Consider the following 12,667-nt stretch of genomic DNA (forward strand, 5'->3'; position numbering starts at 1 on the left):
GTTTTGAGGGGTAGTTTTGGAACTGGAAAGCAGTTTGGATGAATATAATATTGTTTTGAAGAACCGGTGGCGCCTGTTAATTAAATTTATTTATTTAATTGAAATAAACGCAATCGAATTTCTCTCTATATATACTCTTCAATCACTATCCAGTGGCTAAAAGCTGACTTTTACCCAATCTAATTTATAATAAATCTATTTTCTTCTCTCTCTTCTCTCTTTTTGAAAGTTTCACCTTTCTTCTCGATCCTTTCGATTTCTCTGTCTTCCCTTCCTCCTCTTTTAATTCTTCTTCTTGGGTTTCTTTAATTTGATCGCCCGCGACGGTCGGAAGAGTTACCGGATTCGAGAGCTTCTTGGTTTGTGCCCTCGGAATTCGATATGCGTCGTTTCAAATGCTTTCGGCCTCCCACCAGGGACGAGGAGGAAGGGAATGATGGAGATTCCAGGAGCAGTTCTTCGGGTGGCACGCCGACTAGTCGCGTGACTAGCGTCAGCTCAGGTGAACAAATTTTGGTCGTTTTGTTGGATAAAGGTTGGATCTTTTTGGAGATGTGTGGTAACCCAATAGTGTGAATTGGTTGTATCACTATGATGGGTGGGGATTTAGCTCTTACTCTTGAACGCGGAACTGCGTCATTCTCTTCTTTTTCTACTCTTTTCTTCAGCGAGAGCTCTTGTTCTCTTCTTTTAAATAGATCTTCTGTAAGAGTAAAGTTACACTGTTCTACAAGAGATGATGCCATATTGCCATCAGTTGTTGTCTGTCTATTTTTATATATTAACAGTCAAGAATTAGGAATTGGGTCGAGTTAATTGAGTTATAACAATCATTTTCTGCATTCATTATCATATTTCTCATTTCTGTTGCTGAATGCTAATTACTAATTGTTTAAAGTAGACAATATAGTGCCTCTCCCTCTGCTTGACTCCGCATATTGATGCTAGTATGTGTATAATCTCTTCTGTGCTTCTATGTAATTCAGGTGCTGGAGCTGAATGCTTAATAAAACTTTGCTTAGTCCTCTTGATGTCATCCTTTTTATCAATATGATTAATTATGAGTTGGTTGGTGGCACCAGAAAAATCAGAGATCCGGGGCAATCTGGAGTCCAAGAAGGAAGCGCCAGTTCACAAACAAGGAGAGAAAACACGCATTGGAGCACTGCAATTCAAGCTTTCTGACCTTGCTGCTGCTACTGATAGATTCAATCATGCTTACCTTCTTGGTGCTGGCGGTTTTGGTCGTGTGTTTAAAGGACTTTTGGACAACGGACAGGTCAATCTCCTTGGTGATGGTTTAAGGCATTAGTAGTTTGTGCATATTATTGAAAGGATGATTGCTACACTTGGAAGGTTTTGGGGAAATAATGCGCCATTCTAGTTCTCCTTTTCTCTTTTTCGATAATTTCATGTGCAATATAGAAACTGGGATGACATGTAATTTCCAAGTATAATTTTGTAATGGTTTATTATTTCTAGACTGTCAGAGTTAACTGAATAAGTTATATGATTTTTGGCAGGTTGTTGCTGTGAAACAACTCCATCATGGTAGTCTTCAGGGAAACAAAGAGTTTCTTACAGAGGTTCACATACTCAGTCACATATGCCACCCCAATCTAGTCAATCTGATTGGTTACTGTGCCGATTTCGGTGAATGCCTCCTTGTCTATGAATTCATGCCGTTGGGATCACTAGAAGATCATCTGCATGGTTAGAATCTCTAATTTCCCTGTGGTGAATAGTTTATCAAGATTTATTGCACTTCATAACCATGGTGCTTACCATTTAAATTGGCATTATCTGGTAAGACTGGACTGTTTAAATTCTGTCATTACTCTGGTCTGCTGATTTAACCACTCCATGGTTGCCGACATTTTTCAGCACCATTTTATGCTATTAATCGTTAGGTTATTAGCAATTTATCTGCAAATTAGTGAGGAACTTATTGAGATAGAGTAAAATACTTTTCAGCATAATACTAGAAAATCATAGATTGACTTGTATACTAGAAACGTTGTTTTACTTGGTAGAACCTGCAAGAAATATCATGTACATCAGCTCGAATCACAGGAATATCCAAAGTAATTTGGGCATAAATTCATCATTGAGTTGCAATCTGAGATCCATTAGAGCTTGTAATTTGATCTGCTTCTTATTTGTCTGGAAAAGATCATTTATGTGCATTTCTCATAGACAGATTAAGTCAAACTTCTACAGAGGAAAGCCTTTTGTTACATGGCTTATAAAGTGAAAGAACATGTTTGAGATAGACTACAAACTTTATGTTATATAATCTAAGGATTTGTCACCTTTCTATCCCTTGAATGTGCATTGAGATCCTCATGTTGTGCTGACCAAAGGTGAACCACATTTTTCTCTCTATGTTGGGATATGTTTCTATGAATCACTAGTGGTAGCAAAGGTATTAAAACTATTCCCATAGTTTCAAAATATAAGTTTGTAGTCCGCTCTACATATTATTGAATTTTATTCTGTATAATGTATATATTGAGGTTCAAAAACATGGACAATTTACAAGATGATTGATGGACTCCTGTACATATAGACCTTCCACCTGATCAAAAACCTCTTGACTGGAAAACACGGATGGAGATAGCCGCTGGTGCAGCTGAAGGCTTGGAATACCTGCATGATAAGATAGATCCTCCTGTAATTTTCAGAGATTTCAAACCATCAAACATCCTTCTTGGCAAAGGATACCATCCAAAGCTATCAGATTTTGGCCTTGCAAAATTTGGTCCTGTTGGTGACAATACTCATGTCTCAACACGTATCATGGGAACACATGGTTATTGTGCACCTGATTATGCTCTGACAGGGAAGCTAACAGTTAAATCTGATGTTTATAGTTTTGGAGTCGTGTTCCTTGAATTGATTACTGGGCGAAGAGCATTTGATGACACCAGACCTCTGGGACAGCGAGATTTAGTTGCATGGGTAGGTTCTACTTCTACCACATTTTGAATATTCATATGAGATATTGTGAAAGTTTTTAATGGTAGTTATTTGTACTAATGTCGCAATTTTCACTATAGTTATTTTCATTATATGTAAAGATTTTGCTGGTAACACTTCATTTTCTCTGCTAAACTTTATAAACTTCTGTTAGGTTTCAATTGGAACTTTTCAATTACATGTAAGAAATATCTTCTCCTATATCCACACTTCTCATTATACTTGGGACTAATACTAATTAATCTAGAGGGTGATCTGCAAATTCTATTTTCTTCTGGGATATATGCTATAGTTTGGTAGTCGTAAGTTGAATCCCAAGAATTATGTATTGTTCTTAGCTATTACGTGTTCTTTTCCATTTTTTGACCTTTGAATAGATTTTGAACCACTTAATCTTTCTGCAGGCTCGCCCATTATTCAAAAACCGATCAAAGTTTGTCACAATGGCTGATCCATTGTTGCAAGGTCAGTTTCCCAAAAAGGACCTAGGACGAGCTTTAGCTATAGCTGCAATGTGTTTGCAAGATGAAGCAAAAGATCGGCCTGTTATGAGGGAAGTTTCTGCTGCTCTTTTATTTCTGGCTAAGCAGGCATCTAGTCCAAAAGCAGCTGCTGCTCAAGGTAATAGAGCCAGTCCATCTACCCCAAGGGCTAGGGATAATATTAGAACCCCCCATGGTGGTTCTGATGATGAACATGGTGTCCAACTGCCAAATCAGAATTCTCCTAATTTCAGTAAGAGGGAACCTATCTGGAAAGTAAACCATGGAACCAATGTTCATAAAGCTGATGCAGCCAAAGGCTATGGACTTTACTACTAGAGAATTTCAATGATTTGTTAATGGACGGTATGCTATTCTAGAAGACAAAGTTTAGAAGTGAAGAGACAAAAAGCAGGAAAATGCACCAGGCATGTTCAGCTTTCCAGGCAAATCCTTGACATGGATGCATTTGATTTTGGTCAGTCTCATAGCAAAAAGGTATTATTCGCCAGCCAGTGGGTTGTAGTAGAATGTGTGACCTCTAGATGCCTTCTCCAGGTCAATTCCATCAACAGAAGACTGAGTGCCTTAATCTGGAACCTTGTCATTTTTCTGGAAAAGAAACTGCAAAAGAAGAAAAAGAAAATTGTACATTTACATAGTGTAGAATGGCAACAAAGACTAGTCTCCAAATACTTCTATCACAGTGTTTCTATCTGCAATTGGTTGCACTTTGTATATATAGTATTAAAGCCTTAGCAGGTGAAAATTTTCTCCATAAGTTTACATTTGATATCAGAGTTACTGATATCCATACAAATATCATGTAATATATACTCTTTATAGATTTAAGACAAAACACACTTGTTCAATTCTCTTTTTTCTGGATGCTCTGTTTGGTACGTCTGATTTAGTATGAATTGTGGTTGCACCAATTTATATAAATTGCAGTTTCTGGATGCTCGTTTTAACTTTTTCACCTATGCAGAATGCAAAATATATCTGAAAAAGGAGACTTCTTTGCAAATATGTAGGTGGTCATATGCAAAAAGCCCTTGGAAGATGTCAGTAGATATTTCCTTATACCTGGTATTAGAGTCAAGTATTGGCATCGAAGAGCAATTTATAAAGACTATGAAAATAAAGTGGATCATGTTTCTGATTGCGCATATAATAAGATCATTCAGATTCCTTATACAATTTTAATATGTAAAAGAAAAGTCATGTAAATATTTTTCAGTGAGTTGATTGTAACAAACTTAGCAAGTAGAACTCAATACTTACCTTCTCTGTCTTTCATGCTTGTTCATAAAGGATTTACTTTTGAATGAGGTCAAGATCTGATACTGATACATGCTTTACTTTATATGATTAGAGTTGCTTTGTTGCCTGCAACTACCTTTGCAGGTAGGCTAATTTTCAACTGCTTGGGCACCTGCCACAACTACTGCAACCCATGGATTCTCTTCATCCATTTTTAAACTTTGGTGCCCTATCGATCATATTCATCTATCGGCAACTCATCTCGAAGCTAGAGCTTTGGAGTAAGATCAAGATACTCTTGTGGCAAACTCAAATCATCAGCATTCTTGCGCGAGGCCTTTCTTGAGTAGGAAATTTTGCATCAGAAGAGTACTGGCTTAAATCTCTTATCCAAGAGAAAATCAGATATCAGACCTACTTGTCAGGGGAACTATTCTTACAGGATACTCTCAGCTTCAGGGCAGGCAATTCCAGCACATAAAAAGCTGTACCATTACTCAAACTACTCCACAGGAACCTTTCATCAGAAGCAGTGAAAGCCCAGCCTCGCTATATCAAAGTTCTAACAGAGCAGAGCTGACCTCAAATCTTCAGGAACCTCATAGGGGGAACCTAACCTCTCATAAAGAGCTTCAAGATATTCGCAATCTAGTCAGAGATAAAACAAGAAACAAGAAACTCACAATTCTTACAGGATACTCTCTGGGATTGAATCGGGCAGTAAGAATAGAATATAGAAACTCACAGCCCCCACCAAACTCATAAGATAATCTTACTAAGAAAGGGTTCGTTCTCGAGATCGACAATCTGTGTGCTCTGCAATGAGAAATCTAAGCAGTCGACCAAATCTTTTTTGAATATGAATTTTATGAAAAACAATTGTATATCTCTAAGATTAGATATCAACACCTGGTCGAAATCTTGGGACAGATTACGATGTTTAGAATCAACATGGTTCCACCACCCATTCGGATAGGACTGCATATGCTAATACCAGTAATCTAGTGGAAAACTTTGGAGAGAAAGAAAACAAAATATTTAATTCCTCGGCTTTGGCTGCCACGGGTTTCTTCCTCGAGTTAGCACCTCTGTGGAGGAAGTGGAAATCTTACTTTCCTAGGACGAGTCTCCTCTCCTTTGAGGTTTTTTCCACTCTTTGTCAACCATAACTCTTCTCCCAACCTCTCCTATCTTTTGTGACTTTTTCCTTCGTACATTCTAATCTCATTAATATAATTGGGTATAACAATTTTTAGTTTCCCCTTAAAAAAGAACTACTCCACAGGAAACACTAACTGAAAGATGATGTAAATTTTTGACTTTCTTCATCAATAAAACAATTGACCATCTTCACAATATGAGTTAGAGACAGAGAAGATTATTTACATTAAGATGTTCATCCCGGGATCGAATGCATGTTTACATATTTGGAGATGATAGTAACTTACAAGAAACATATACATCCAGTTCTTGCTTTCGTTGCTAATAACTTTGCTGCTTTCCTTTGTATGGGGTAATAAAAATAGAAGAACGCAGTGAGCCCCTTATATTTGTCGAACATAACTGCTGTTGGTATCTGATAGTGTGCCAGGAAGTACAATTGATTGAGCAATTGGGCCTTTTGACAAGACAATGTTGCCATCAGAGTCCATCTGATATGGGAAGGTGCTGTAGTTCATGACAATTCCACAAGATCCCAAGGAGTCAGCCTGCATATCTACACCAAAGTAATACAGATGGTCCGAAATGCTGTTTCTTCTTACAGACCTTGCAAAGGACACAGAATATTAGGCAAACATGATCAGCACAACAGAAACCAAAAGTGTGAACTCAAATGCTCTGTCGGAATCTTTATTGCATCTGTTAAATAGGTGCAGGGGGAGAGGAAGTGCAAGATGAGATCAATATACCTGCTACAAGATGGATCCTCACCAGAACCATCACAAATCTGCTCGATCATATAAACTAAACTTCCTAACCCAATATTGTGTAGCCATACCTGAAAATGATGGAGCATCAACGGAGTAGAAGAATAAAAAAAGAAGGCATTATTAGCATTTCTAATGATTAATGCCGGGAGAAATGACATATAAGCGGGCTGAAACTGCTCGATACTCAAAGTATGTTCAGAGAAATCATCCCAAAAGGACCGAGCTATCTAAAAATATATGTGCAAAAGATCTACAGTATTTAGCTTCGTATACCTCTCTTGGGAAGTGGTGATACGTTTTCTTGGGAAAGTAAGAGTAGTAAGGTGGTAAATTAGGCACCATATCACGTTCATGAGTAACCCGAATTGCATGTTGTACATGTTTGCTGAAGTATGAAGCAAAAGCTGCATTGCCAACACGAGGTTGGCCAAATGTCATATGTTGAACATTGTGCATTCCATGATTGACCTACAAAGAAAGTAGAACTTTTTCATGACTGCATTGCATCACCACATAAGAGATCCATCAATCTGTGAGAGGAAAAAGTGCACTAAAACATAACAGAAAAAATCTTAGGTAACAAAGAGGCAAAATTCCCATATAGAATCAAGCATTCTGCAAAAGGACTAACAAAATAGAAAGTGCAGCAACAAATGAATTAAATTCTACAAATGCAATCCAAAGAATAGTGAAGCAAATATGAACTAAAGGGTACTCCAACTTCTGAAGAGCATAGTTATATCATAAGATAATGTGCTCAGAACAACTCTAACTGCTAGATATTGTCACAGCAAAAATCTGAACTGAGCTACACCAAATGCAAATCAGTGTCACATGTTTTAATTCTAGATCTACGGACTCTGTAGGAGATGGAATCTCTTATTAAATATCATGATCAGCCATATCTGAATAATCTCTTTTTCACTCTTTCAAAGAAGGGCTCTAAGAATCCAGAAAATAACTCAAAACCACATAAGCATCCTCAGAAGAAGTTCCTGGTACTTACAATAAGATCAAGAGCACAAAATGAAGCCATAGCCCCTCCCATGGAATGCCCAGTGACAATTATACCAATATCTCCATATAACTTCTTAATCCTTTGAACAGCATTTACAACTGCAGGACGTACCGTTGTATTATGGTAAGCAGAATAAAATCCACGATGTACCTTCAATAAATACAAAGGATAAGTAACTAAAAATGTTCAACTGGCATTTAAAAATTTTCTACAACACCAACCATTGCATCAGGCATGTTTGGGTAGTTCAGATCAAGCTGTTTCCATAAGAGATCCTCTATCCAGTTTTGGATGCTGAAAAGAAATGAAAAATTCAATTGATATCATCTCAGCAAATTGACATGCTCATCATATTCTAATGGAAAGATAATAATTTCTTTTAAATCATGTAGGAAGAATAGCAAATAGAAATGTTGCTCAATTTCTTACGTTATCAACATAGCACACATACTGAAATTATATAAAATCTCACCAATGACAAACATTAAAAAAAAGTATGGTTACTTAACCAAAAATCAAGCACCAAACAAATAGAGTATCAAGCCGTTATTATGGCATACCCTCCCCCCACCCCCCCAAAAAAAGAAGAAGAAGAAGAAAGTAATCAGAACCTCAAACTGTCGACCTAATGAAAGACAATCAAAAGTATTTAAATTAATATGTCCAGTAGCATTGTCAATTCTTCAATTCCAGAATTCTTTTAAATGTTCACCAGCTAATTGCGTGATAATACTAAAGAATTCCAACAATGATCCCTAGAAACATAGAAGCATACCACAGTACAACAAAAACATCAACAACAAGGTATAAAATATAAATCCCAATTAATTTGCTTCGGTTATATGTGAAAAAATGCAAATGCAATGGTAAAACATCTAGTAGTGGCAATATTGCAGTCATTCTTATTAGCCACTACATCATTGGAGAACTTCATCTGCATATGTGAAACATTCAAAATAACCAAATTCTATACATTGAAATTTGAAACCAAAAGAATTTGACTCTCCCTTCCACCCTTTCCTTCCAACCCCCTTCTTAGGATACCTGTCATACCTATGGGACTAGTATATCTTGAGTAAACAATACAATCCAGACAAAATCTCATGAGTCATGAGTATGAAGTATGGATGATATAATAAGTTGATAAGTAGTAAGAAGAAGAAATTTAAGAAAAATTTATGATTCATCATGTTAGTATACATATACCAAGTGAAATATTTTACAGAACACTAATCTACATAAGCAACAGTTGACCACAAGATGAAGGACTATTGCAGGTTCAGCATAACAGTTTGCACTAGGAAGAAACCTGTTCTCTTGTGTTCCTCTGAAAGCTATTACAATAGCATCAATATCATGAGCTACACCAACAAATGCCTGCATGAAGAGTTCATCAAAAGACCTAAGTAACTCAATTGCAAGGAGGTCAACACTTAGGTTTCAAAATAAGGTACAGACAAACCTGTAAGCAGTTCTTGACGTCAACAATCAGTTCTACCATCTCAAACCCCTGTTCTAACAAAACTACAGAGATTACAATCTGACCAAGTTAATAAACAGTATACCATCTTGGCCAACAGTAGAATGATGACCATCTTGAAGAAAATAATAAGTACTATTGCGCGAGTAGAGAAACCAATTAATCCATGTACCTTTGTCAAGCCGTTACATCTTGAGCACGTCCATGTATATAGTGCTGTTATATTTGTCATGGCAACCTGCAAGTTGTATTATCATGCAAGTGAGATCCTTTTGAAAAAGGAGGACCTGAGAAAAACTAACAGGTATCTCATCAGAAGAAAATATTCTAGTTCACAAAACAATTGACATCCATGGTTAATTGAAACCTGTTCAATGGAAATGGTGAACTCCAAGCATTAACTATTCGCAGATTTTTTTTTTTTTTTTTTTGGGTGAGGAAATAGAATCAGACAGATAATTGTATAATGCAGAAAGACTAATAGAGAGTATAACTTACAGCAGAAGCATATTCCACAAGTATCCTGGCAAGAGTCTCGTTATAAACAGAACTGTAGTCATCTTGCTTGATCCTAAGTTCTGTAATCATGAAAGAATAAGCAAAGGTCACAATTTCAGGAAGAAGAATATAAGAAAAATAAAAAGTAAACAATAAAGCACCCAATTAAGTATAACAAAGTTCCAATACAGTAAAAAGTGATTATGAAGAATTAGTCCTACTTTGAACTCAAATTGGCCCACTGTTATTAATGTCTGAAGAAGTCATGAATTCAACACTTTTGAGCTTGAACGACCAACACAAGGTTTCATCATATCATTACGATCGATGTATGTCCTTATTTACAAGCCATAGCAGTTGCTTGATACTTTCTCCAAAAATATAAGTATTCCTCACCATAAACTACAGTTCCATGCTACTCTAGCTACAACCATGATCCTAATTTTTCCAAATCAATTTAAAGACTTTAAATGCAAAAAAAAAAGGGAACAAATGGAAGCGTCTGAACGAGCCGTCGACAGAGAACTTTCGGCGGACAATGTCTACAGCAAATTGCACAAATAAATTTTGATTAAAGGGAAAATCACCTCTCCCTTGACAAAGTGATAATAAGCAGATCAAAAACACTGCTTTCAGCCATCCCGACCGTTCCATAACCTACAAATTACCAATAAAAAAACCTTAACAAAATGAAGGCCTTCATTAGTACGCATTAAGCAACAAAACGACTATTAAGAATACACGAAAAAATCAAAACAACACCAATTTCCAACCAAAAGAAAGAAATGTCCACCACCGAGATAATTTTCTTTTTTTCTTTTCCTGTTGGTCAATCTCTAAATGAGTTAATTTGCGAGACAAGAAAGAACGGAGAGATTTTAAATACCTCCCAAGCAACGAAATCGCAATCCAATTGCCGTCTCCTCGTGGTTCCCCAAACCAAAACAGAGGGTGGAGTGGAATCGAGAATAGGGCGCGATCACAACGGCAACTACGAACAAGACAGGATCTTTCCTTCAGTTTCGTATCGGCGTCGTTTTATTCGTACACGAGAAGAACTCTGCGAGGATGCAAATTGCGACGCCCTAAAGTTACGAGAATGCCCCTTCTTATCTGTCGGTCGGACTCGGATAGCGTAAACCTCCGGAATAGGCTATCCACAAGGAAGACATGCATGCAATTAATATGCAAAGTGACGGCGATAGGCTTAATCCAATCGAATAAGGAGAATAAACTTGCTAAATCTTATCCACCAACACCAATTATATTACCCTATTAGAAAATATAATTTCGGATATCAATCAGTAACTATAGGGATAATAGACTCTTTAACTATTTCCCCATGCTTATTTTAAACCTTCATATTTATTTTCTATGAAATGATCCATTTATTTATTTATTTATTTATTTGTGATTCATTTGTTTCTCTGTTAAACTTTGATCAATTGCAAATATTTTACTCATAATTAGAAAAAAAAAATTGAGAGTAAAAAAGTGGAGTTTAATCTGTCTAGGCATAATTAACCCGTAACTATGGAACAAAAGTTGAGCTAATGTCTACCATTTTAGTATCACTAGCAGTATATTTAATGACATTAGGAAGTAGAAAGTAGATATATTATTACTTATATTTTGTTCATCCCAACCAATATATATATATATATATATATATATATAGAGAGAGAGAGAGAGAGAGAGAGAGAGAGAGAGAGAGAGAGAGAGAGAGAGGGGTCCCAACTAAATTAATTCTTGATGGGCAGCACAGAGAAGGATTTATCACATTAAAAAGGATGTGCACCAATAATGCTGTGTGTCACCATAGCCTCAAATTATTTAGGATACATAAAAGGAGCTATGGAAAAGGTAGTTAGGACATGGGATCCACTAATTGGTACATCTTTTATCAAATTGTATGTATGAAATGGAAGAAGTACATATAATACTATAAAATTTGGCATTCTAATGCCATCTTTTATCAAGTCTTTTCAAGTTGATATATTTACTTCCTTTGTTCCTTTTCATTTTCCTTCTTCTGATTTCCCCTCTCTCTTTTTTTATACTATTAAGAATTTAAGATCACACTTCCGTAGCTTGATAATTCTAGACTAGCTTCTTAGTGGAGCAGCTAATTCCTGGATTAGAAGTTTACAATCTCGTATAAGTGGTTTCTAGGAGAGGCAAATTTATGCTATTGTTTATCACGTAAAATAAGTATATTTTTGAGTTTAAATGTGACAAATGGTTCCATACGGAACAATTGAAGAAGTGTTTGATATATGTTATTGATCTAATAGCTTAGTCTTCTGGGTTAAATCGGATTTCTAGTTTATATGTCATAATTCTCAATTTTCTGATAAAGTTAAGTGCCAGAACTCAACTCAGAGGAACAGATACCACCCATGAATCTCACTAGGACTATGTCCTAAAGTGTAATATATATATAAGTATAATTTTGCATTATTCTCATAATTCTTTTACTTGCCTGTTACAGACTAGATAATGAAGCATGTAACAGAAAGCAAGTTTACATAATAAGCACAAGATTGACACAAAAGGAATTATCCATAATAAAGATCTATATGAGAAGCAGCTTACAGGAAAGAGCTGAATAGAAATTATAATAGCTCCAAACTTGAAACTAATGATCAGAAAGATGTAGAAGAGATAGCTTGAATCTCAATTTGTGCAGTAGAGGGGAACCCCAGGGTAGACGGTGACCAGTGCTAGCCGCCGGCGCGGTGGAGTGCAGATAACCATCAGAACCAGAGCTATCACCACTACCATGAAGAACCCCATGAGGTCTAAATCATCTTCCTCTACCTGAGTACAGAATGTCTTCCCCATTAGATTTGAGGTGATTTGGTGGTGTCTGTAAATTTTATGTTGGATTTTTTTGATGGATTTATAGTGTGAGTCTTATGGACTTCAGCATACCCTGAGTCTTTTATTAGAATGGAAAGACTTAGTAAGTCAAGGGTGTTGCACTACTGCCACTAATTAGAGGCACCAATTTCGC

At 36.4% G+C, this 12,667-nt stretch overlaps 2 protein-coding genes and 1 long non-coding RNA gene across 6 annotated transcripts; 1 reads left to right on the top strand and 2 right to left on the bottom strand.

Annotated features, from left to right (window-relative positions):
• Positions 1–176: 176 nt before the first annotated feature.
• On the top strand, positions 177–4,333 carry LOC140797784 (probable serine/threonine-protein kinase PBL7). The gene is made up of 5 exons (XM_073151443.1): positions 177–502; positions 1,083–1,279; positions 1,524–1,713; positions 2,570–2,961; positions 3,384–4,333. Exons 1-5 carry the CDS (start codon positions 382–384, stop codon positions 3,798–3,800), a joined length of 1,317 nt encoding a protein of 438 aa, XP_073007544.1. The 5' UTR covers positions 177–381; the 3' UTR covers positions 3,801–4,333.
• On the bottom strand, positions 2,447–5,906 carry LOC140797809 (uncharacterized). 2 transcript variants are annotated; one of them, XR_012110721.1, is made up of 3 exons: positions 5,634–5,906; positions 4,746–5,540; positions 2,447–4,085 (listed from the first exon to the last, which is right to left on the bottom strand). It is a non-coding gene; the product is annotated as an uncharacterized lncRNA (long non-coding RNA). The 2 variants fall into 2 exon arrangements; XR_012110718.1 differs by having other exon boundaries at positions 4,746–5,906.
• A 121-nt stretch (positions 5,907–6,027) lies between these two features.
• Positions 6,028–12,561, bottom strand: LOC140797794 (lipase-like). 3 transcript variants are annotated; one of them, XM_073151463.1, is made up of 12 exons: positions 12,247–12,561; positions 10,538–10,804; positions 10,239–10,331; positions 9,652–9,731; positions 9,326–9,391; positions 9,136–9,183; positions 8,983–9,050; positions 7,895–7,967; positions 7,662–7,823; positions 6,929–7,123; positions 6,635–6,723; positions 6,028–6,491 (listed from the first exon to the last, which is right to left on the bottom strand). In XM_073151463.1, exons 3-12 carry the CDS (start codon positions 10,303–10,305, stop codon positions 6,269–6,271), a joined length of 1,071 nt encoding a protein of 356 aa, XP_073007564.1. In that variant the 5' UTR covers positions 10,306–10,331; positions 10,538–10,804; positions 12,247–12,561; the 3' UTR covers positions 6,028–6,268. The 3 variants fall into 3 exon arrangements, with proteins under 3 accessions (XP_073007564.1, XP_073007555.1, XP_073007572.1); XM_073151454.1 differs by having other exon boundaries at positions 10,239–10,308; positions 12,247–12,560; XM_073151471.1 differs by lacking the exons at positions 10,538–10,804; positions 12,247–12,561 and adding an exon at positions 10,425–10,494 and having other exon boundaries at positions 10,239–10,308.
• Between the last annotated feature and the right edge of the window lie 106 nt (positions 12,562–12,667).

The sequence above is a fragment of the Typha latifolia genome, chromosome 1, assembly GCF_019914945.1.
Source record: "Typha latifolia isolate L0001 chromosome 1, TyphaL0001v2, whole genome shotgun sequence".
NCBI classification, from domain to species: Eukaryota; Viridiplantae; Streptophyta; class Magnoliopsida; order Poales; family Typhaceae; genus Typha; species Typha latifolia.

Bases quoted from the DNA above. Each gene is read 5' to 3' on its own strand.
- LOC140797794 (XM_073151463.1), bottom strand. From the start codon at position 10,305: ATGGAACGGTCGGGATGGCTGAAAGCAGTGTTTTTGATCTGCTTATTA. The intron at 9,732-10,238 runs GTGATTTTCCCT...TCATGATTACAG, and splicing joins ATCACTTTGTCAAGGGAGAG to AACTTAGGATCAAGCAAGAT. The intron at 6,724-6,928 runs GTATACGAAGCT...CATCATTTTCAG, and splicing joins ATCACCACTTCCCAAGAGAG to GTATGGCTACACAATATTGG.
- LOC140797784 (XM_073151443.1), top strand. From the start codon at position 382: ATGCGTCGTTTCAAATGCTTTCGGCCTCCCACCAGGGACGAGGAGGAA. The intron at 1,714-2,569 runs GTTAGAATCTCT...CTGTACATATAG, and splicing joins ACTAGAAGATCATCTGCATG to ACCTTCCACCTGATCAAAAA. The intron at 2,962-3,383 runs GTAGGTTCTACT...ATCTTTCTGCAG, and splicing joins AGCGAGATTTAGTTGCATGG to GCTCGCCCATTATTCAAAAA.